This window comes from Scyliorhinus canicula, chromosome 2, assembly GCF_902713615.1.
Source record: "Scyliorhinus canicula chromosome 2, sScyCan1.1, whole genome shotgun sequence".
NCBI lineage: Eukaryota > Metazoa > Chordata > Chondrichthyes > Carcharhiniformes > Scyliorhinidae > Scyliorhinus > Scyliorhinus canicula.
The window spans coordinates 160,694,390-160,719,669 of NC_052147.1; the positions used below are offsets into that span (position 1 = coordinate 160,694,390).

The 25,280-nt window shown below is 45.9% G+C and overlaps 1 protein-coding gene across 1 annotated transcript in view; it reads right to left on the reverse strand.

The window, feature by feature from the left end:
- c2h3orf70 (chromosome 2 C3orf70 homolog) overlaps positions 1–23,606 on the reverse strand; it is a 53,173-nt gene extending 29,567 nt beyond the window's left edge. The window contains exon 1 of the mRNA XM_038788259.1: positions 22,918–23,606. Within this exon, the coding sequence (XP_038644187.1) occupies positions 22,918–23,098 (181 nt within the window). The 5' untranslated portion in view covers positions 23,099–23,606. The remainder of the gene's footprint in view (positions 1–22,917) is intronic.
- Positions 23,607–25,280: the final 1,674 nt, after the last annotated feature.

Consider the following 25,280-nt stretch of genomic DNA (forward strand, 5'->3'; position numbering starts at 1 on the left):
CATCTCTGGATCATTCCAGGCATGATCTGGAGACATCTGTGGGATATTCCAGTCAGCAGGTCAAATGATTCATCAAGTGGGTGTTGAGACTATGAACAATGGAATCTGATTAAATGCGTATGAGTAGCCATGTCGACGAGCATTGATGTGTCTCATAAATTCACACTTCTCCAGAGATACCATTAAATGCCCCTGGAAACAATTTGCTCTTCTCCCTAATGTAGCCTGGGAGGCCTTTTATTAAATGGCGTTACCATTTCACTGGCTCCGCCATTACAATGGTCCAGGTGGGTCCATTCATGTTGCTTTCACTCCCTCTATCTCAAGTGCTCACAGCCTGTGATATGGAGATGACCAGACAAATCATTATGTAATGCATTACAGTACCTTTAAAGTGACCCATACATCCTTTTAGCATAAAAACTATCACCCAGTAAGACCCCCAAGAGCAATCCAAATAGAATTACATAAATGTTTCAGCGTGCTCCTGCGTTGTGCTCAACAGTGCCTGCAATTGCCCATCTTTCTCTGGTACCTAAAATAGCCACAGGGGATGGCCTCTGGGTGCTGTTTATGTTGTTGAATCATGAGATGTGGGTGTCGCTGGGCCAGCATTTATTGCCCATCCTCAATTGCCCTTCAATTGAGTGACTTGCTCGGTTATTTCAGAGGACATTTTAATAATCAACCTCATTGCTGTGGATCTCGAGTCACATGTAGGCCAACTACTTAGGAAGGCAGATTTCCTTCCCTGAAATACATTAGTGAACCAGAAGGGTTTTAATAACAATCATCAATGGTTTCATGGTCATCATTAGACATTTAATTCCAGAATTTTACTGATTTCAAATTTCACCATCTGCCATGTTAGTCTTCCCTGCAGATTAGGATTGGACCTGGACTCAACTGGCCCCTATCTCCAAACTCAGAACAAGATGTTCCAGAATTCCAATGTACTTAAGTAATAATAATCTTTATTACTGTCACAAGTAGGCTTACATTAACACTGCAACTAAGTTACTGTGAAAAGACCCTAGTCACCACATTCCGGCGCCTGTTCGGGTACACAGCGGGAGAATTCAGAATGTCTAATTCACAAAACAAGCATCTATTTCGGGACTTGTGGGAGGAAACTGGAGCACCCGGAGGAAACCCACGCAGACACAGGGAGAACTTCCAGACTCCGCACAGGGAGTGACTCAAACCGGAATCGAACCCGAGTCCCTGTAGCTATGAAGCAACAATGCTAACCACTGTGCCACCATGCCGAAGGATCCTGTGTCTGTTTCATTCTGAAATTCAGATTTAATTAATTTCCATTTCTTCCTTCCAGAAGACCATGAGATGTGGGAGCTCACGTAGGCCATTCGGCCTATGGAGTATGCTCCACCATTCAATGAGATCATGACTGATCTGATATGATAATCTTCAACTCCACTTTCTCAACTTCTCCCTCCAGCCTTTGGTTCCCTTACTGATTAAACATCTGTCTGTCTCAGCTTTGAACATACTTAATGACCCACCTTCGACAACTCTCTGCATTAAAGAATTCCACAGTTTCACTATCCTCTGAGATAAGGGGCGGGTTTCTCCATCCCGCTGCACCAGATTTCTGGTTCAGCACACTGTCGGGATGCACCGTTACGCTGGCTGATCAATGGGGTTTCCCATTGTGGGGCAGCCCTACGCCGCTGGGAAACCCCCGGGCTGCCGGCAAAATGGAGAATCCCGACTGCGGAGAATTCAGCCCAAGAAATTCTTCCTCATCTTGGTCTTAAATGGGCAACCCCCTTACTCTGAAATTATGACCTCTGGTTCTGGACTCTTCCATAAGAGGAAATAACCTCTCAACTTCTACTTTATCAAGTCCCCTGAGAATCCTATGTACCTCAATAAGATCACTTCTCATTCTTCCAAACTCCAATGAGTCCAGGCCCAATCTATTCAACCTCTCCTCATAAGAATCCCTACATAGATATAGAGATATAGAGAAATACAGCACAGAACAGGCCCTTCGGCCCATGATGTTGTGCCGAACTTTTGTCCTAGGTTAATCATAGAATTTTGGACACTAAGGGCAATTTATCATGGCCAATCCACCCAACCTGCACATCTTTGGACTGTGGGAGGAAACCGGAGTACCCGGAGGAAACCCACGCACATACGGGGAGGATGTGCAGACTCCACACAGACAGTGACCCAAGTCGAAATCGAACTCGGGACCCTGGAGCTGTGAAGCAATTGTGCTATCCACAATGCTACCGTGCTGCCCTTAAGAACAAATTAATCTACACTCCATTATTCTACCCTAATCTATGTACCTATCCAATAGCCACCTGAAGGTCCCTAATGTTTCCGACTCAACTACTTCCACAGGCAGTGCATTCCATGCCCCCGCTACTCTCTGGGTAAAGAACCTACCTCTGACATCCCCCCTATATCTTCCACCATTTACCTTAAATTTATGTCCCCTTGTAATGGTTTGTTCCACCCGGGGAAAAAGTCTCTGACTGTCTACTCTATTCCCCTGATCATCTTATAAACCTCTATCAAGTCGCCTCTCATCCTTCTCCGTTCTAATGAGAAAAGGCCTAGCACCCTCAACCTTTCCTCGTAAGACCTACTCTCCATTCCAGGCAACTTCCTGGTAAATCTCCTTTGCACCTTTTCCAAAACTTCCACATCCTTCCTAAAATGAGGTGACCAGAACTGTACACAGCACTCCAAATGTGGCCTGACCAAGGTTTTGTACAGCTGCATCATCACCTCACGGCTCTTAAATTCAATCCCTCTGCTAATGAACACTAGCACACCATAGGCCTTCTTCACAGCTCTATCCACTTGAGTGGCAACTTTCAAAGATCTATGAACATAGACCCCAAGATCTCTCTGCTCCTCTACATTGCCAAGAACCCTAACATTAACCCTGTATACCGCATTCATATTTGTCCTTCCAAAATGGACAACCTCACACTTGTAAGGGTTAAACTCCATCTACCACTTCTCAGCCCAGCTCTGCATCCTATCTATGTCTCTTTGAAGCTGAAAACAGCCCTCCTCACTATCCACAACTCCACCAATCTTCGTATCATCTGCAAATTTACTGACCCACCCTTCAACTCCCTCATCCAAGTCGTTAATGAAAATCATAAACAGCAGAGGACCCAGAACTGATCCCTGAGGTACGCCACTGGTAACAGGGCTCCAGGCTGAATATTTGCCATCCACCACCACACTCTGTCTTCTATCGGTTAGCCAGTTCGTTATCCAACTGGCCAGATTTCCCCCTATCCCATGCCTCCTTACTTTCTGCATAAGCCTACCATGGGGAACCTTATCAAATGCTAAGCCTACCATGGGAACCTTATCAAATACTTGAGATCAATCTAGTGAAATTTCCCTGCACTGCCTCTAATGCCATTATGTGTGGGATTCTCTGCCCTTTCACGGCAGCGAATTCTCTTTTCCCACTGTGTTGAATGGGAGATTTGGCTGAACGTCAAATTCTCCATCCTTGTTAGCAGTGGTAGGGGGGTAGATTTGCAATGGAGAGTCTTGGCCTATGGACTGGATTCTCCGATCCCTGACACCGAAATCGCGTTCGGCGAGGGGGGGGGGGAGGAGAGAATCCCCAATGACGCCAACATTCGGGGCCGCGTAACTTTTGCGATGCTCTACCCCCTGAAAAGCAGCATACTCTAGAAGTACGCCGCACGCTGTGTGCACGGCCTCAGGCCATTTCCTGAGGCCCATCTCGCAATGCTCCATCCCCGATCGGCCGAGTAACCGACGGCATGGGACATGTGTGTTGGCACTGCCAAGCTGGCAGCACTGCCTAGGTGCCAGTGTGAGGGTGCCTGAGTGCCAGGGTGGCACTGACAAGGGCCAGGGGCTTAGAGGGGCCATAGTAATGAAATTAGGGTGGGGGGGTGGGGGTTTGAAGAGTGGGGGGCGACAGGGCAGGTAAGTGGGGGTCTCCGGGAGGTTGGATGGGTGATGGTGGGAGTCCTAGAAGGAAGGGGGGTGCTGGAAGGAGCCTTGGAGGGGCCTACAGAGGGGGACTCCCAGGGGCCCCACTGCAGGGTGTCCTTACTTGGGTGGGGTGGGATAGTGCACACGTGTGTGGGGGATGACATTGCCCACGGGTGGGGATGTGGGGGGCCCACAAACTCACTTAGAGATCGGGGCATCCCTTCAACATGGCGGCCTGATCTCTGAGTTCAGCTCCCCAGTGCTAAAAAGTGTGGGCTAAATCAGTAAGAAATTCGCCATGGCCCAAAAATGTAACATTGATAGCAGAGGGGAACTCCCTGAAAAACCCGCCATAAATTAACTTAGAATATTTGGGGAGAATCGTGCCCCGAATGTCTGTGTTGTACTGTTACCCTTTATTGAGTTTGAATCCAGAGTGGCTTTCTGAAATATTGATGCTGAGCTGAGTTTAGCAACACATGCCCTGTAATAATATGGAGCATGCTTGGCTTTGCGCCATCTCATGGTTCAAGTTGGCCTGCAGGCTGGTTAGGATGGGTGAATCAGATAACTGGCTTTGACTGACATTCATGGTTCAAAGTTCTCACCTTTGCACAGAACTACTAACAGGAGTCCATGTACGTTGGGACAGTAACACAACAACAAATGCAGATTTCACGGGATGAGATGTCACATGATCAAACCTCCAACCTGAATTGTCACCTCCTCCTGGGCCTCGTTGCTGTGAGCCCCATAAACTTCCTGCCTCAACCCGTCAATCTGCCTGGAAGTGCTCGCTGGCCATAGAGTGACAGTGAGATTCCAAAACAGGAGAATTAAAAGCAGTGGTTTCCATGAGTGAGGTGGGTAGTTCAGTGGAGGATCTGGAGGGTGTTGCACTGGGTAAAAATAGGCCCATGTAAACCACAGACCCAGTGGATAACTGCTGCTCCTCTTCACCCAAAGGAAATAACAGGTCAATTAAATGACTTCACTTTTCCTTCCTTCTCCTGTCAGCTTGTCCATGTAGTAGGCACCATCTCATTATAGGCCTTAGATTAAAAATGCAGTTGGGAGTCAATGATATCAAAGAACAAAGAAAATTACAGCACAGGAACAGGCCCTTCGGCCCTCCCATCCTGCGCCGATCCGGATCCTTTATCTAAACCTGTCCCCTATTTTCCAAGGTCTACTTCCCTCTGTTCCCGCCCATTCATATACCTGTCTAGATGCTTCTTAAATGATGCTATCGTGCCCGCCTCTACCACCTCCGCTGGCAAAGCGTTCCAGGTACCTACCACCCTCTGCGTAAAAAGCTTTCCATGCACATTTCCCTTAAACTTTCCCCCTCTCACCTTGAAATTGTGACCCCTTGTAATTGACACCCCCAATCTTGGAAAAAGCTTGTTGCTACCCACCCTGCCCATACCTCTCATAATTTTGTAGACCTAAATCAGGTCCCCCCTCAACCTCCATCTTTCCAACGAAAACAATCCTAATCTACTCAACCTTTCTTCATAGCTAGCACCCTCCATACCAGGCAACATCCTGGTGAACCTCCTCTGCACCCTCTCTAAAGCATCCACGGCCTTCTGGTAATGTGGCGACCAGAACTGCACGCAGTATTCCAAAGTCCTGTACAACTGTAACATGACCTGCCGACTCATCAAAACTCAATCTGTTTCTTTAAAAAAGGACCTGACTAAGTTCTGGACCATGTCCTTTTCACTTGCTCAAATGAGATTAAAATTACAAACCACATGAAAGCCACAGCATCAGGGTGAAAAGGTCATGGTGGCCATTGTAACTGCCCACTCACACCGAAACGGCAGGTTTAAAATGGGCCTCATGTTCACTCCATTATCTCCTCTGTCTCATAATTGTTAATTGTTTTTAATACTGTTTCTTTTATCTTTGATATTCCTGTCTATCTTCAATAATCTTTTCATCGATCTCAATCCTAGTATTTAATTAAATTGCATGATTTGTTAAACAGTCAAAACTTCCTTAAGTATTTCTTACTGTAGACTAAGTCTGACTTCAATCTTTACTCCAAGACCTTGGAGTATACATCCTTTAAAGCTATAGTGAAAAAGGCAGTGTGAGCAAAATGTTAAATACGGACAAATTATTTAATGAATTCAAGAATGAGCTTGTAGAGGGTATAACAATCGTCTCATTTAAAAAACAGCATGCAATATTTGTTTTTGTTAAATCAGGGGTTGCGGGATATCGTTGGATGCAGTCAGCTAGACAATGTGCTGTTGAATTACCCTGGTTCTCATGCTGTGCATAGGGCTGTAAGCACAACAATTCCATGTGTTTTAGAATTCTGTAAGCAAAACAGAGATCCATGACTTCCATAGTATTCAGAGAATGAACTTGGGTGGAACAAATGACTGCTTTTCTTTTTTTTAAATTCAGTTCTAAAGACAGACAAATTTAGCAGCACAAATTTCATTTTATCTTTTGTATGTTTTCAAAAACTAGGTGAAATTTTGAACCCACGTTAGCCGTCAGTATAAACAATGACGCGGGTCCATATTCTCACGAGAATCGGGGAACAGGATTATTGCCGGCGAGATCTCGTTTTCCGATTTTCCACGCCCCTCACCTGTGACATATTGAGGTTCAAACCCAAGAAGGTCAGGAACCTTATGTTAATAGAGTATAATATAATTAGCGAGCCGTCCCACCACCACGTTCCCCCCCTCTTTGAATATTCAAACACAGGTATATTTACAACAGTTCTATAACATAGAATATTAACAGATGTATAATCATCTGGAAAAGAATAATTTGATTGGAGATAGTCAACACGGTTTTGTGAAGGGTAGATCGTGCCTCACAAACCTTATTGAGTTCTTTGAGAAGGTGACCAAACAGGTGAATGAGGGTAAAGCAGTTGAAGTGGTGTACATGGATTTCAGTAAAGCGTTTGATAAGGTTCCCCACGGTAGGCTATTGCAGAAAATACGGAGGCATGGGATTCAGGGTGATTTAGCAGTTTGGATCAGAAATTGGCTAGCTGGAAGAAGACAAAGGGTGGTGGTTGATGGGAAATGTTCAGTCTGGAGCTCAGTTACTAGTGGTGTACCACAAGGATCTGTTTTGGGGCCACTGCTTTTGGGGATAAGCTGCAGAGCTGGGCTGACAGGTGGCAAATGGAGTTAAACCAGAAAAGTGTGAGGTGATTCATTTTGGAAGGAATAGCAGGAAGACAGAGTACTAGGCTAATGGTAAGATTCTTGGTAGTGTGGATGAGCAGAGAGATCTCGGTGTCCATGTACATTGATGCCTGAAAGTTGCCATCCAGGTTGAGAGGGTTTTTAAGAAGGCGTACGGTGTGTTGCCTTTTATTGGTAGAGGGATTGAGTTTCGGAGCCATGAGGTCATGTTGCAGCTGGATAAAACTCTGGTGCGGCCGCATTTGGAGTATTGCGTACAATTCTGGTCGCCGCATTATAGGAAGGATGTGGAACATTGGAAAGGGTGCAGAGGAGATTTACCAGAATGTTGCCTGGTATGGAGGGAAGATCTTATGAGGGAAGGCTGAGGGATTTGATGCTGTTTTCGTTAGAGAGAAGAAGGTTAAGAGGTGACTTAATTGAGGCATCAAGATGATCAGAGGATTAGATAGGGTGGACAGTGAGAGCCTTTTTCCTCGGATGGTGATGTCTAGCACGAGGGGCAGCACGGTAGCATTGTGGATAGCACAATCGCTTCACAGCTCCAGGGTCCCAGGTTCGATTCCTGGCTTGGGTCACTGTCTGTGCGGAGTCTGCACATCCTCCCCGTGTGTGCGTGGGTTTCCTCCGGGTGCTCCGGTTTCCTTCCACAGCCCAAAGATGTGCAAGTTAGGTGGATTGGCCATGATAAATACCCCTTAGTGTCCAAAATTGCCCATAGTCTTGGGTGGGGTTACTGAGTTATCGGGATAGGGTGGAGGTGTTGACCTTGGGTAGGGGGTAGGGTGCTCTTTACAAGAGCCGGTGCAGACTCGATGGGCCGAATGGCCTCCTTCTGCACTGTAAATTCTATGTAAATTCTAAGAAATTCTATGATAACGTTAAATTGAGTGGAGATAGATACAGGACAGATGTCAGAGGTAGGTTCTTTACTCAGAGAGTAGTAAGGGCATGGAATGCCCTGCCTGAAACAGTAGTGGACTCACCAACACTAAGGGCATTCAAATGGTCATTGGATAGACATATGGACGATAAGGGAATAGTGTAGATGGGCTTTAGAGTGGTTTCACAGGTCGGCGCAACATCAAGGGGCGAAGAGCCTGTACTGCGCTGTAATGTTCTATGTTATGTAAAACGTGAACCTGGTGACCTCACATCTGAAGGGGATATCGGAGGTGAGCGCTCAGATCGCCATCACCCACCGGGAGTCTAATGGTGGGGAGGGCACCAGATAGGATGTGGGGGAACCAGATATGTCATTCTCTGAGTAAGGATGGGTGCGGTGGGGAGGGTTTGCTGCTTGTAGGCCGTTGCGGGCCTTCATTCCCATTGTGCTATCTGTCTCCAAGGGATTTTCCACTTATTGTGTGTACTGGATGAGAGTGATGAAATCCGCAGGGTCAGCACAGGGAGCAACTATAGGATCCCAAGGTGGGGTCCACTGAAAGGCCACATTGGACGGCAAATGTGGGGGATTCCGACATGGAGTATAGATAAGCTCCATGACGGCAAGAGGAGTATTGCACAGAGGGGATGAAGAGGCCAGTCACATTTATCCCCTCACTCTCAGACTGCAAGGAACAACGGTAGGGCATCAGCAGTTGGAAGGCCACTGCCAATGGTCCTGGAGTCAAGATTCTCAGAGATGTTATCATAGATGACTGACTGTTCAAGATTGAAGGCTTGAATATTCCACCAACCATAATATCTTGGAAATGAAGGTTAAAGTTAAGGATCAAGCTGAGTGGAAATTGGAGTCTTGAAATTAACCAGGTGAGCCATGCCTGCCACAGGACGAAATTGCTTCCTCAATAACATTCCTGACCCTTCCACGATGAGTAAATTATGCCCATTAAGTCAGTTTTGCAATGCATGATTTTGCCACTGATTGATACCCATTAGTTAACCATGAACTCAATGGCTTGCACTCACCTCTCGATTAAAGAGCGGTGGCACAGTTTTATCCCCAAATAGAAGGGGCAAAGGTTACAGATCACAACAGGCAGCCCTGAAACAAGATGTGTTGTGGCAATATTTCAGCCTCCCGGGAAGTCAGCATGCAGGTTAAGTCATTGATCACAAATGCCCTCAGTTCTCACCCTGTGGGACACTAAGGCTCTCCAAGGTACATGCCCATATTGTAAGAAGTCTTACAACACCAGGTTAAAGTCCAATAGATTTCTTTTGAATCACTAGCTTTCGGAACGTAACTCCTTCACTCACATGATGCAGGAGCCGAGGTTTCAAACGGGCCGAGGTGGAGATGGTTAGCAGTTTCAAATTCCTAGGGGTACACATCTCCAAAAATCTGTCCTGGTCCACCCACATCGACGTTACCATCAAGAAAGCACAACAGTGCCTATACTTCCTCAGGAAACTAAGGTATAGGGTAGCATAGTGGTTAGCATAATTGCTTCACAGCTCCAGGGTCCCAGGTTCGATTCCCGCCTTGTGTCACTGTCTGTGTGGAGTCTGCACGTTCTCCCCATGTGTGCATGGGTTTCCTCCGGGTGCTCCGGTTTCCTCCCACAGTCCAAAAATATGCAGATTGGCCATGCTAAATTGCCCTTAGTGTCCAAAATTGCCCTTAGTGTTGGGTTGGGTGGGGTTACTGGGTTATGGGGATAGGGTGGAGGTCTGCGGTTGGGTAGGGTGCTCTTTCCAAGAGTGGGCCGAATGGCCTCCGTCTGCACTGTAAATTCTATTTCTATCCTATCTGGCTGCATCACAGCCTGGTATGGCAACCGCACGGCCCAAGACCGCAAGAAACTTCAGAGAGTCATGAACACAGCCCAGTCCATCACACAAACTTGCCTCCCATCCATTGACTCCATCTACACCTCCCGCTGCCTGGGGAAAGCGGGCAGCATAATCAAAGACCCCTCCCACCCAGCTTTCTCACTCTTCCAACTTCTCCCATCGGGCAGGAGATACAAAAGTCTGAGAACACGCACAAACAGATTCAAAAACAGCTTCTTTCCCGCTGGCACCAGACTCCTAAATGACTCTCTTATGGACTGACCTGATTAATACTACACACCTGTATGCTTCACCCGATGCCAGTGTCTATGTATTTACATTATGTACCTTGTGATGCCCGATGAAGTATTTTCTTTTTATTTCCTTTCTTTTCATGTACTAAATGATCTGTTTGAATTGCTCGCAAAAATACTTTTCACTGTACCTCCGTACATGTGACATTAAACAAATCCAAGTCCAAAAACAGGAGGGGTGGCAGAACCCGTTGAGTTACCAGGGGCATGGACACACATTGAGGTGGCTTGGAGGAGACCCCACCAGGCACAGTTTTAGTGGAGGAGAATGACATACTCCAGATGTCAGAGAACAAGTGCCGGCGCCAACTACGTCTGTCCTAAGGGACGATGGATTGCCTCGCTATTTAGCGAGGGCCAGAACTAGGATGTGCAAAAATGTCCCATCCATGGGGTCTGAGACCTTTTTATCTGTGTACTGCCAGCAAAATGACAAGGCGATGCAGGAGAATGATGATGGCCTGTAGTGAGGACAGAGAAATACTTCTCCTGTGAATGTCTGACTCCTGCCTGACAGATACTGAGTGCGACCTGCCACTGAACAGGGTGATTTGTGGGTGATGAGACGCTGATGAGATATCTCTGCTCCGAAAATGCCTCCTCCGAGGTTAGGGGTACCGGTGGGGTCTGCTCCCGCTGTGCAGGTGGACAGACTCTCACAAGCTTTCAGCTGATGGTTCCCCCATGCTGAAAGAATGCTGCAATAGATGAGATGCATGTCTGTTCAGCTGGGTTGTCGGTGGTGCGGGTGAAGGGGCAATGGGGAGACACGATTATGGTTACATCAGTGGGGAGGACAACTGCCATCTATCGCAATCCCGTACCAGACCACAACAGTGGCTAGCGTATTGGACAGAAACCCCAAAATGTTATTTTAATTTTGTAAGACTGTGAGGAAAGGATACTTCGCTCCATGAGTGATTTCACACAAAATAGGGTTATGGTATAGTAAAACAAATTTCATTACTCTCACAGTATTAAAATATCTTTATTTTGTATTTTTATAAATTTAGAGTACCCAATTATTATTCTTTTTTTTTACAATTAAGAGGCAATTTTGCGTGGCCAATTCACCTAACCTGCACATCTTTGGGTTGTGGGGGTGAAACCCACGCAGACATGGGGAGAATGTGCAAACTCCACACGGAAAGTGACCCAGGGCCGGGATTCGAACCCGGGTCCTCAGCGCCGCAGTCCCAGTGCTAACTACTGCGCCACATACTAAAATATCTTTGTAAGAAGTCTTACAACACCAGGTTAAAGTCCAACAGGTTTGATTCAAACACGAGCTTTCGGAGCGCAGCTCCTTCCTCAGCTGCGCTCCGAAAGCTCGTGTTTGAATCAAACCTGTTGGACTTTAACCTGGTGTTGTAAGACTTCTTACTGTGCTCACCCCAGTCCAACGCCGGTATCTCCACATCATAAAATATCTTTATCACACTAAAAATAGCTTACAGTTACCACTTAAATGCTAATCAATACAGTGACACAATAACCCTTAAAAGCTATCTTTACTTCCATTGAAACAACAAAACCATCACAGATCCCAATCCACTTTTAAATGCTGTTACACTCAGGAATACTTGCTGTATAGAAATGTCTTGAATAGTCCATTTTTAGGAAAAGAGATTTTGAGACAGCTAAAAGATAGACCTGACACCCTGTTAGAATAATGCAGAATCTATGGCTGTATTTCTTCAGAGATTAGTAGAATCAATCCTGAGAGGTAGGATTAACTGTCACATAGAAGGGCTTTGACGAATCAGGGATAGTCAGCATTGATTTGTTAAAAGAAGGTCTTGCCTCACAAATTTGATTGAATTATTTGAGGAAGTGACAAGAAGGGTTGATGAAGGTAATAATAATAACCTTTTATCGTCACAAGTATGAAGTTACTATGAAAAGCCCCTAGTCATCACATTCACCAACGTCACCTGTTCAAGTAAGCTGGTACGGGAATTGAACCCCCGCTGCTGGCCTTGTTCTGCATCACAAACCAGCTGTCTAGCTCACTGAGCTAAACCAGCCCTAGTGCAGTAGATGTGGTGTACCTGGATTTAAGCAGGGCATTTGACAAGGTTCCACATGGTAGATTGGTCAAAAGAGTAAAAGACTTTGGGATATGGGACAATGTGGCAACAAGATAAAAGATTGTCTTAGTAACAGGAAACAAAGGGAAATGGTCGATGGCTGCCCTTGCAAATGGTAAGTTGTTTCCAGTGGTGTTCCGCAGGGCTCAGTGTTGGAACCCTTACTGTTTGTGTTATATATTAACGATTTGAACGTAAATGTGGGAAGCACAATTGGGAAATCTGCAGACAACACAAATATTGGTCGAGTGGTGGACAGTGTAGAGGATAGCTATAAACCAAAATCATGTAGATGGGTTGGTGGAGTCGGCGATAAACTGACAGATGGAATTTAACACAGAGATGTGTGAGGTCATGCATTTAGGGAGGTCAAACACTTATAGGGAGTACATAATAAAGTTTTGAACCTGGATCCCCAGGGAATTATCCAGGCTCTCTGGATCATTATTCCAGTGACAGTACCATTGTCTCCCCTAAACCTAAGAGTGGCCTGACACATACAGAACCACCTGTATCTATGCAGTGGCCACCTCTGTTATCATGAAGCTTTTGCGTCACAGCCAGATGTGCAGGTTAGATGTGCAAGAGAGGAGATGAAGTGACAGATCATGGCATACAGCTGCACAGGTCCCTAAAGGCAGTAGTTCAAGTGGTCAAGGTTGTAACGAAAGCACATGGAATGTTCTCCTTCATTGTCAGTGGTACAGAATATAAAAGTAAGAATATAATTTTTTAATTACATTTTAGAGCACCCAATTATTTTTTTCCACTTAAGGGGCAATTTAGCATGGCCAATCCACCTAACCTGCAGATCTGGCTGTGACGCAAAAGCTTCATGATAACAGAGGTGGCCACTGCATAGATACAGGTGGTTCTGTATGTGTCAGGCCACTCTTAGGTTTAGGGGAGACAATGGTACTGTCACTGGAATAATGATCCAGAGAGCCTGGATAATTCCCTGGGGATCCAGGTTCAAAACTCACCACATGGGACCAAATGGGATCTGGAACCCTCTGTCCACGAAATTGTTGTCAATCTCTACCTATCGTTGGCCCTCTATCCAGCCCCACTACTCCAGGCCCTCCCCCCGCAACTGTATAAATCTGATCCTATTTCCAGTTCTCTACAGCTTTGACAAAGAATCATCCAGACTCGAAATGTTTTCTCCCTTCTCTCTTCACAGACGCTGTCAGACCTGCTGGGATTGTCCAGTATTTTCTGTTGTGTTTCACATTCCAGCATCCGCAGTAATTTGCTTTTGACTTTCTGCTGGGGCTCTTTCACAGTGTGAATTATAAATCACAAACACCCAGAGGACAAGATTCCCTCCGGTGTGCTGATGGGAATCAATCAGAAACTTGAAATATGATACAGTAAGAGTGAGGAGAATCTAAAACATCTAATTATTTTACATCAGTATAAGACCTTGATTGCTTTGCAGGACATTTAAGGCTTATTTTCTGCCTCGGTGATTTGAACTTCCTCCGCATTGTGTTCAACCTGCGTCCTTTGGAGCTTATGATTTGAAACAGAATGAAAGTGAAATGGTTGTCAGTGTTGTCCTTTTAGCAGATTGCATTTGACCTTTTACTCACTTCTCTGTCACTTTACAGGCTCTGGTGGCCAGGATACTGAACATGCACAATCCTCACCTACACAGAACATTTCTACTTGCAGCAGCATCTGAGAGTACCCATTCCAGGAGATTTCCAAGATTTCCAAGCAAGGCAGGAGCATTGGAGACCCTGCCTGGGAGTTAGAACCTCCCTGACTCACTTTGTGGAGCACTGGAAGGTTTGTTTTGCCTGCACAACCCCCACTGGAGTTAGAATCATCGAATTTACAGTGCAGGAGGAGGCTACATGGCCCATTAAGCCTGAACCAGCCCTTGGAAAGAGCTCCCTACTTAAGCCCACACCACCACCCTAGCCTCGTAACCCAATAATCCCACCTCACCTTTTTGGACACTAAGGGGCAATTTAGCCTGGCCAATCTGCCTAACCTGTACATCTTTGGACTGTGGGAGGAAACCGGAGCACCTGGAGGAAACCCACAAAGACACGGGGAGAATGTGCAGACTCCATGCAGACGGTCACCCGAGGCCGGAATTGAACTGAGACCCTGGAGCTGTAAAGCAACAGTGCTAACCACTATGCCATCCAGTTAAAATAGGCACTTATGTTTTGACCACCAAAGGGTTGGAACCTGCTCTCACACAAGCATTTAAGATGCCTCGACCAAATTTCTCTCTGCACCATTTTAAGGCAGACGTTTAAATTAAACTGGGTATTTCCAATGTTAAAACAGTGCAGGAAGGAATTGGGTGCAGTTGTAATAAATGATCATCCAAGAAGAATTCATGGTCATTTTTACATCCTCTTCCAAACTTCCTTTTTTCCCCCAATGGTATTCTTACTGTTATATTCTTTCTTATTCAGTTTTTCTGCCCTCCGGCACATGTCAGGAGCTGGGATATTAGGCAGGACTGGGAGCGATTGTACAGGTGTTGATTTCAGTGTACCACTGATTATCTGCACAAATGTGTTGAGGCCAATGCCTATGCATTTTGTGTGGCTACTCACACAGAGGTTTAGTATTTGACTGAGGAGCAGACAAGTTCAAAGCCAGCAGTATGAAGAGTGCATGCACTGGATCCCCAGCTGATGCTTGCTGGTATAATGGACAATGTTAATGCAGATTGCTTTAAATAAACAACTACGTGAATAACACAGGTGAATAACTAGGTGACTAACAAAGGGTTTAAGGAGGATTCTAAAAGAGAGGCAGGTGAAAAGGATTAGGGGGAGAATTGTAGATTTTGGGCTTCAACCATTGAATGCATGATCATCAACTGAGGGGTAAAGTGAAGGATGGAGTAATGCAGAGTTCTCCCAGGTTTGCAGAGATAGAGGTGCAAGAGCTCAAAGACTTTTAAACATAAGGCATTGGGCCTGGAGCTGATTTATGTCAGCGAGCACAGGATAATGGGTGAACAGAGTTTGGGGCAGCTTGGAATATGGCCAGCAGAATTTTGGCTAAACAATATTATGGGGGCTTGGAGAACAGTCAGAAGTGCATCGGAATAGCTGAGTTTGGAAATGACAAGTGAATGAATAAGGCTGAACAGGAGGCTGAGACGGGGCTACAGAGTGAAATTAGATAGTCTCCATGATGGAGAGGGTATGGGATTGTTCATACTTCCACTGCGTCAGCATCTATAAAGAGAAACTCTAACCCAAAGACTTCTGGATCATTCCTGTTGAAGCCCTACACCTGTCCTCTTGTTTTCAGATACTCTCCATTTGCTGCTATTTCTATTTTAATTTTAGATAATCAGCATTTGTAGTTTTTCAGTTTTAACCTGCAGTATTTTAATTTATTTTAATCTTTAGTGCTTGACCAATGGGCTGGCTTTAGTCTTGCTATGGGCAGACTCCTGATTGATGTAATACTAAACTCAATAAAGAATGTTCATGCAAGCACTGGAAGAGCATTTGTTTATGACCAAGGCATTGAATACTATAACAAAGAACAAAGAAAAGTACAGCACAGGAACAGGCCCTTCGGCCCTTCAAGCCTGCGCCGACCAGACTGCCTGTTTAAACTAAAATCGTCTACACTTTCGGGGTCCATATCCCTCTATTCCCATCCTATTCATGTATTTGTCAAGATGCCCTTTAAATGTCACTATCGTCCTTGCTTCCACCACCTCCTCCGGCAGCGAGTTCCAGGCATCCACTACCTTCTGTGTAAAAAATACTTGCCTCGTAATCTCCTCTAAACCTTGCCCCTCACACCTTAAACCTATGCCCCCTAGTAATTGACCCCTCTACCCTGGGAAAAAGTCTCTGACCATCCACTCTGTCTGTGCCCCTCATAATTTTGTAGACCTCTATCAGGTCGCCCCTCAACCTCCGTCGTTCCAGTGAGAACAAACCAAGTTTATTCAACCTCTCCTCATAGCTAATGCTGTGGTAATCCATACCAGGCAATACCTGGTAAATCTCTTCTGCACCCTCTCTAAAGCCTCCACATCCTTCTGGTAGTATGGTGACCAGAAATGAACACTATACTCCAAGTGTGGCCTAACTAAGGTTCTTTACAGCTGCAATATGACTTGCCAATGTTTATACTCAATTCCCTGGCCAATGAAGGCAAGCATGCCATATGCCTTCTTGACTACCCTCTCCACCTGTGTTGCCCCTTTCAGTGACCTGTGGACCTGTACACCTAGATCTCTCTCTGGCTGCTAATACTCTTGAGGGTCTACCATTCACTGTATATTCCCTACCTGTATTAGACCTTCCAAAATGTACAGGTTTAAAGAACCTTTTTTATGATCGTTGCCAACAATGATAAAATGCCAAATAATGAATTTGTTAGAAAAAATTAAGACCATGAGATTAAAGGGACAGTAGCAGCCTGAGTAAGAGACAGGTAACAAGAGAATACCGGCGAATGGTTCGCCATCAAACTGGAGAGAAGTACACTGTGGTGTCCCCCAGGGGTCAGTATTGGGACCATTGTTCCTTCTGATATTATATTAATGACCTGGACATGGGTATAAGTGCAAAATTGCAAAGTTTGCAGATTGCGCAAAACCTTGAAATACAGTGTGGAGGATAGCAGCCAATTTCAGAAGAACATTGACAGAGGAGCGAAATGACTAGTCATTTGACACAAGAAATGTAATGCAGACAAGTGTGAAAGGTAACAGTTTGGGAAAAAACTGATGACAACAGTTTAAACAAAATGGTGCAGAAGATCATTGAATCATGGAATTTACAGTGCAGAAGGAGGCCATTCGGCCCACCGAGTCGTACAAAAGTCTTGCGGGATCTTGGGGTTGACATACAGAAATCTTTCAATGTGGCAGAACGAGTTGATAAAGTTGTTAAAAAGAAAGACTGGATTTGTGGTTTTAGAAGTGAAGGTGTGGAGTACAGAAGTGCTGGAGTTATAGAATCCTGACATAGAATCCCGACACTGCATTGGCCCATCGAGTCTGCGCCCACCCTCTGAAAGAGCACTCTACATAGGCCACTCCCCTGCCCTATCTCTGTAACCCCAGATGACCTGCATATCTTTGCACACTAAAGGGCAATTTATCATAGCCAGTCCAACTAACATGCATTTATTTGGAATTATCGGTTGGAGAAATTGTGTCTAGTTCTGGATTTCACACATTAGGAATGGTGTTGAGTCCTTGGAGACGGTGCTCAGAAGACACCGTGAATGAGGGACATTAACTATTGTGGAGGGACAGCAGAAGCTGGAATTGTTCTCCTCAGGTTAATTTATCATGGCCAATCCACCTAACCTTTGTGACGCTGGGAGGAAACCGGAGCACCCGGAGAAAACCCACGCACACACGGGGAGAATGTGCAGACTCCGCACAGACAGTGACCCAAGCCGGGAATCGAACCTGGTACCCTGGAGCTGTGAAGCAACTGTGCCAACCACTGTGTTACTGTGCTGCCAATACTATACATTAATAACTATACATTAACCCCTTATGTATATACAGATACACAAGTCACTACAAGAACCAGAAAGAGATGTGGAGTGAAAACTATTATCATCTGGAATGTACTGTTGGAAGCAGATTCAGTAATAATGTTCAAAAGAGAATAAGATATATAGTTGAAAAATAAAAAATGCAGCATGATGGGGAAAGTGCAGGACAGTGGTATTAATTGGATCGTTCTTTTAATGAACCAATACAGTCACATTGGGCTGAATGGCCTCTTTCTATGCAGAAGTTAAAAGCTTTGAGCCCCATCAATCATCAAATTCCATTTGTCACTTGGTACATTTGTTCATTTGATAAGTAACGTGTAACATTTATAATACAACCCTGCTCCCCCATGGCACAATCAGTAAACATATCGGAGGGGGGAGGGGGGGGGGGGGGGGGTATTTTGAAGTCGTGTTGGAGGGGCACAAAATCCAGTGAGAACTGGAAAATGACTTCCAACAGTGCAGAGGAAGCCATTCGGCCCGTCGAGTCTGCACCAACCCTCCGAAGGATCACCCTACATAGGCCAATACTCCCACCCTATACCCATAACCCCGCCTAACCTTTTGGACACTAAGAGGCAACTTATCATGGCCAATCTACTTAACCTGCACATCTTTGGACTGTGGGAGGAAACTGGAGCACCTGGAGGAATCCCACACAGACACGAGGGGAATGGACAAACTCCTCACAAACATTCACCCAAGGCTGGAATCGAATCCGGGTCCCTGGCGCTTGAGGTGGAAGTGCTAACCACTGTGCCACCGTGCGCCTTTTTCATAGAATTACTCAACAATATTCTGGAATGATCATTTCATGAGATGTTTCTCCATAAATGATATTCCAGAATACCATGACAACTGCTGCATTCCTCGTCAGCTTGTATTTCAAATTATTATCTCTTTCTAAGCCAATCAGTAGTGGGTGCAATAAATATCTTAAAGCCATAGGGTTGCAGAGCTCTCCGATCTGATTTATTCCAAGTCTGAAGGAACTACTGAAGTTATTAGTTTCCATTTGTGGGACTATTGTAATCTGGATTTGGTTTCAGGACATTTAAATATACATTCTATGTGAACAAATTCTGCTGATAATGGTTAATACTGTGGATTACTTTTATTCTCAATATTTGGTGATGCAGTGAGTGGTCTTTGACCTTTGGGGTCTGGGTTGAAATTTTGCTCAGACTGATCGGATAAGGGTCTCCTCTCCAATGTGAAATCACTTTGGATAATCTAAATTCACCGTCCACACGGAAAGCATTTGCTGCATGAGACTGCAGCTATTTTAATATTTAACGACCATATGATTTTGAAGAAGGTTGGTGTAAAAAGTGAAACAGAATGGATGGAGAGGGAAGTGCTTTTCAGAGGTTTGAATTATTGAGTTGAGGGGAATTTTGGAGGAGAGAAAGTTTTACTATAAAATCTAACTACGCTTGACCTACTCAGATATTGTGCATTTCTCACACCCGGAGGTTAGGCTTTCCACGAGGTTGCACAGGTTGTCAGTATTATTTCCTCAAAATGGTGAAACCAGCATAAAATATTTTAAAATTAGGTCTAGTGCAAATCAAGGTTCTGCAATTTTATACTCGCGCTTAAATAATATCGCACTGGAATCTGGCCCTGCCCTACAAAACTATCCATACTCCTGGACTGAACAGGCGCCGGAATGTGGCGACTAGGGGCTTTTCACAGTAACTTCATTGAAGCCTACTTGTGACAATAAGTGATTATTATTATTATTACTTGTTGGTTATTTTTTTTATCATAAAACTGTTTTCAGCTGTATTAATCAAACTACACCAGGTTCCCACTCTTAAATATATCATGGAATATTTTTTAATAGAATTTTTTTTTTTTAAGTGTTCGAAAACACTGCTTCATTTCAGATTTTACGTTACCTGAGCAGAAACTTGAAACAAAAAACCTTCTCACAATTGATGCAATTTCAGTTGTAATTTGAGCAAGATAACCATTGTGGCCAAAGTAGAGACTACATCCAGGATGCCTGAAATGGAAAGTGCACCAACATTCTTCAGCTTCAATAACATTGCTACACAGTTTTAACCCTGAAAATGTGTGGTACTCTGGCTACACCGCACTGTCAATCTTTTCTGAAATTTTACGAGGTAGTGACTCTGCCCGCCCAGTGAGAAGTCGAGGGTGAGCTTGTCTCTAATCAGCGGGTTGTCATATAGCTATTGGTTGTTAATTAGCTCGAGGTGGGCCTTACAGCAGCTCAATAGTCTCAGGCATGTCACTGGGAGCAGCGGCCATTGCTGGGACCAAAGGCAATCGCTGGAGTGGTTGGCGCCACTCTCCTACGCCGGGACCCCCCGCCCCGCCGGGTAGGGGAGAATGCCGCCCCTTGGTAGTATTGTAAACTGTGAGGAGGATATTATGGAACTTCAAAAGGACATAAGAGTGGTGGTTCGTGGAACGGGAAGGCAAGTAGCAGATTAAATGCAGTGCACAAAAAGGTGAGGTGATGCATTTTGGTAAGAAGAGCATTAAGAAACAATATAAAATTAAAGGACACAATACTTAATGGGGTACAGGAGCAGAGCGACATGGGTGTATATGTGCATATGTCATTGAAGAAGGCAGAACAGGTGGAGAGAGCAGTTAATGAAGTGTATAACATTCTTGGCTTTATTAAAAGGGCACAGTAAGAAGTCTTACAACACCAGGTTAAAGTCCAACAGATTTGTTTGACATCACTACCTTTCGGAGCATAGCTCCTTCTTCAGGGTCACCTGAGGAAGGAGCCACACTCCGAAAGCTAGTGATTCCAAACAAACCTGTTGAACTTCAACCGGTGTTGTAAAATGTCTTACTGTGCCCACCTCAGTCCAACGCCAGCATCTCCACATCATCTTTATCAAAAGGGACATAGAGTACAAGAGTAAGGAGGTTATGATAAATTTGCATCAATCACTCGTTCAACCTCAACTAGAGTGTTGAATTTAGTTCTGGGTGCCGCACATGAGAAAGGATGTGAAGGCATTAGAGAGAGTGCAGAAAAAAATCACGAGAAAGGTTCCAGAGTTGAGGAACTTCAGTTAATAGATAGATTGGATAAGTTAGAGCTGCTTTTCATGAAGAAAAAAGGTTGAGAGTTAAATTGATTAATAGATTCAAAATCATGAAAGGTCTGGACAGAGTTGATAGGGAGAGACTGTTCCATTGGTGGAAGGTTCAAGGACCAGACGGTACAGATATAAAGTAATTGGCAAAAGAATAAATGGCGGCATGAGAAAAATCTCTTTCACTCACCGAGTGGTTAGGATCTTGAATGTACTGCCTGAGAGTGTGGTGGAGACAGATTCACACCGTGAGTGGTTAGGATATGGAATGCACTGTCTGAGAGTGTGGTGGAGACAGGTTCACACAGCGAGTGGTTAAGATCTAGAACGTACTGTCTGAGAATGTGGTGGAGACAGATTCACACCGCGAGTGGTTAAGATCTGGAATGCAATGTCTGGGAGTGTGGTACAGACAGATTCAATTGGAACACAGAAGAGAGAATTGGACCATTGTCTGAAAAGGAATATTATGCAGGAGAATGGCACGGGGTGAATTGCTCCTTCAGAGGACCAGCTTCTTCTGTTCTGTAACCATTCTGTGATTCTGTGGAATTGCTGTGGTCGAGGGATTTCACAGTAACAATGGCTGGCAGGTGCTGCAACCAAATTTCCCAGATCAAGATTTGCAGGATGCAAGTGTTTTAAGTGATTCAATTATGAAAGTGTGTTAATTCAGTTCAATTTAAAACACTTCCCCTTCCTTTTCCTCCTTGTCCAGTCTAAATTAGGTCCCCAGTGTTGTCAGCGCTGATGACGGGCTGGCTCCCTCCTGCCTTACCTTTCCATCTTTACAATATATGTTTCCTGAGGTGGCGTATGAACCCACACTAGCTTAATGCTGCTCAGGAAAACCGCGGTGAATTCACAGTCAGTTTAAAATCAAATGGAATGCAAGGAGATAAATGTAGAAACCACAAGCCATGAAATTGTGAGATACAAAACAAAAATACTGGAAATGTACAGCAGCTCCATCATGAGGAAAGGTGCCCTTTTAACACAATAACCTTCCTGTTATCTTTCAGATGCTGACAGACTTTGTCTTCATTTTCAGAATTAGCAATTTTAAGTAAAGTGTAGGAGTTGGTATTGAATAACTGTCATGTCATTGTCACACTTCTGAAGTTCCAAGGAACTTTGGAAGTAAAATTAAAATATCAGTTTCTCTTTGGGGAGCTTAGGTTGTTGCCTCTTCTAGTTTGTCCTTCTGGTTTTAAACACACTTCTCATGCGTCAACCTTGTGGGGGGGGGGGGGGGGAGTGGGGCGAGAGATTGGTTAGCACTGCTACCTCACAACGCCAGGACCGCCAGGACCCCCCCCCCCCCCCCCCCCCCACACTCCCGGTTCAATTCCAGCCTTGGGTGACTGCCTGTGTGGAGTTTACACATTCTCCCTGTGTCTGTGTGGGTTTCCTCCCGGTGCTCCAGTTTAATCCCACAGTCCAAAGATGTGCAGGTTAGGTGGGTTGGCCATGCTAAATTGCCCCTCAGTGTCCAAAGATGTGCAGGTTAGGCGGAGTTGTGGGGTTATGGGGATAGGGCGGAGGAGTGGGCCTAGATAGGATGCTCTTTCATAGGGTTGGTGCAGAATCTTTGCTGCTTTGATATTTTACTCAGTTCGTAATTGTTTAACAAAAAAATCACATTGCAAATGTTGCTCATTGAAATAAAGCACTGAGCGCCTGTGAGACTGCCACGGGAGACCATGAGCAAGTGTGATCCTCAGGATGGTGGTGTGGGGTATGAAGTAATCTGCTTTCCTAACTTAGAAATCGGATGGGGGCCAGGCATAACATCTGATTCATAAATAAGCTCCGACAAACTCCAGTCATCCTGCTTTCACCAACAACAGATAATTAAGTGATGAGAATTCAAGATTCTCAGCAAATATTCTGAGGAATATACACTGCCAATCACTGCATCGATACGGACCTGAACAGAATTGTAACTGACATTTTGCACTAGCTAAATGCACACAAACAAGGAGCAGTAATGCATATTACTTACAGTGACACCATCCTAAATGACAGCACCAATGCCGCTTGAAGCATTTGCCGTGACTGTGAGTGGCACAGATGGAGAGGCCATCACAAGGCTGAAAGTCTGGTTTGCCAGCGCAGCTCCTCGCCAGAGCCTGAGCTTCATCCACCTTCTCACTTTTCAAAACCTTCTTCACACCAGAGGCCATTGTCCAGTCTGAGGGGGGAGGGCGGGAATCCCGGCAGGAAAATCCACAGCGAGCAAACAGGAACAAACTCCAATAATCACCAAGTTGGATATTCCAAACGCAGTTTGGACAGTTTGATGAATCGGCGTGGGGTTTTTGGTCGATCAAATCTTCAAGGTTGCGGATGGGTAAGGCGTCAGGCAAATGTAGTTTGATGGATATTCAGGAAGAGCTGACGGATTCACCGCGGGCGGCTGCGATCTGGCCAAGGGGCGAGTGGAAAGGGGGCAATCCCGCAGAATGAATCATTCGCCCCCAGGAAAAGTAGCCTCGGCGGAGAGACCCCATCACGCGCCCAGTCTGCAGAGAGGACGGATTTCCAGATGTGCGAATTGCGGAGAAGGAGCAAATCTCTCAACAGGGAGGGATCCAGACAAAATGCCACGTCAGTTGCAGAGTTGAGAAGTCAGGAATATGTCTGCTCAGCACAATCCTTTGCCCAGAGGATGGCGGTGGAATCAGCTGACCCCCCCCCCCCCCCCCCCCCCACCTGAACGCCCCAAAAGCCCCGAGGCTGAAGGATCAGAACGGCGACCCGGCTCCCAGGACTGAGGAAGCAGCATGGAAGCTGGGAAGTCAGGGCATCTGCACCGTGCCCCGCTGCAAAAACCAGCCCCTTCTGGCAGCTCAGCACCAAATCCGCTCAAACTCAAACTGGAGCTGCCTTCAGAACGCGATGAGCTTCCTGCAGTGGCGGCGGCTGTTACACTTCCCAAACTAGGTTGGATTGACACTCGCTTTTCAGAGACTGGAGTCGAAGTGCAATCCTCCCCAGCTCCTCTCCCCAGCTCTCTGCTGCAGCTGATAGATTTCTAAAGTCACTTGTTCAATGTTCTCCTCGGCTTCACTATGATGTAAGTGACACCAAGCAGCAGCCTATTGAAATGCAGTCAGAAAGTGGAAACAGGGGAGGGAGAAGGAACCGTTTTGCATTAAAAAAATCACAGTGAAATATTCTGCCATCTGGGCTGATCCGACCATCAATTCACCCGAGACAAGAGTAGAAGTAAACCGTGGCTTTAATCAACTTAGAACAGTGCGTGCCTGTGACTGAACCAATACTGAGAACTGCCTGCATGTCGACTGCTCTTTATACCTCCCTTCAAGGGGAGGAGCTATGGGCTGCCCCAACATGTTCCCCTATGGATAATGCCATACAATGGCCCATAGGAGAAGCCCACAAGGGCAACAGCATAGCACAGATACAAATACAAAGGCAACAGCACAGATAACATACAATGGTGGATTATTGGCATAATACGTTCACCCCCTGTTAAAAAAATGAAGTCTGGCGGGGGTGACGGGTTCATAAGTTCAGCCGGTCCGGCACACGGATTGTGTGCTGTGATCGCCAAAGCACTGGCGTTGTTGCTGGCCCGGGTGTCGAACTCGTCCGTGCTGGCATTGGTAGTGAGGGAGCCGGTGCAGGTACAGACATGGACTCCGGGAGCGTCTCTTCTGGAGCTTCATTCCTGTGGATCGGTGAAGGGGAGATGGCGGGCGGGAGGGAGCGCGGGAGCCATGTAGGGGCAGGGGCGCTGGTCATGGCAGGTTGGGCGGTGGTGGTGGTGGTGGAACCGGCAGGCGCCAGGTCCCAGAGGGAGACCGTATCCTGTCGGCCATCGGGGTGTTCGATATAAGCGTACTGGGGGTTGGAGTTTAGGAGCTGCATCCTCTCTACCAGAGGATCGGACTTATGGCTCCTGATGTGCTTTCTGAGTAGCACTGGCCCCGGTGTCTTCAGCCAGGACAGAAGCGAGGCCCCTGAGGTGGATCTCCGAGGGAAAACAAATAGGCGGTCATGAGGGGTCTTGTTCGTGACCGTACAAAGTAGGGACCTAATAGAGTGGCGCGCATCGGGGAGGACCTCCTGCCAGTGGGAAACTGGGAGATTCCTGGACCGCTGGGTCAGAAGGACGGTCTTCCAGACCTTCGCGTTCTCCCTCTCCACCTGCCCGTTTCCCCTGGGGTTATAACTGGTAGTCCTGCTCGAGGCGATGCCCTTACTGAGCAGGCACTGACGCAGTTCGTCGCTCATGAACGACGAGCCCCGGTCACTGTGGACATAATTGGGGAAACCAACCAGGGTGAAGACACTATGTAGGGCTTTAATGACGGTGGACGTGGTCATGTCGGGGCAAGG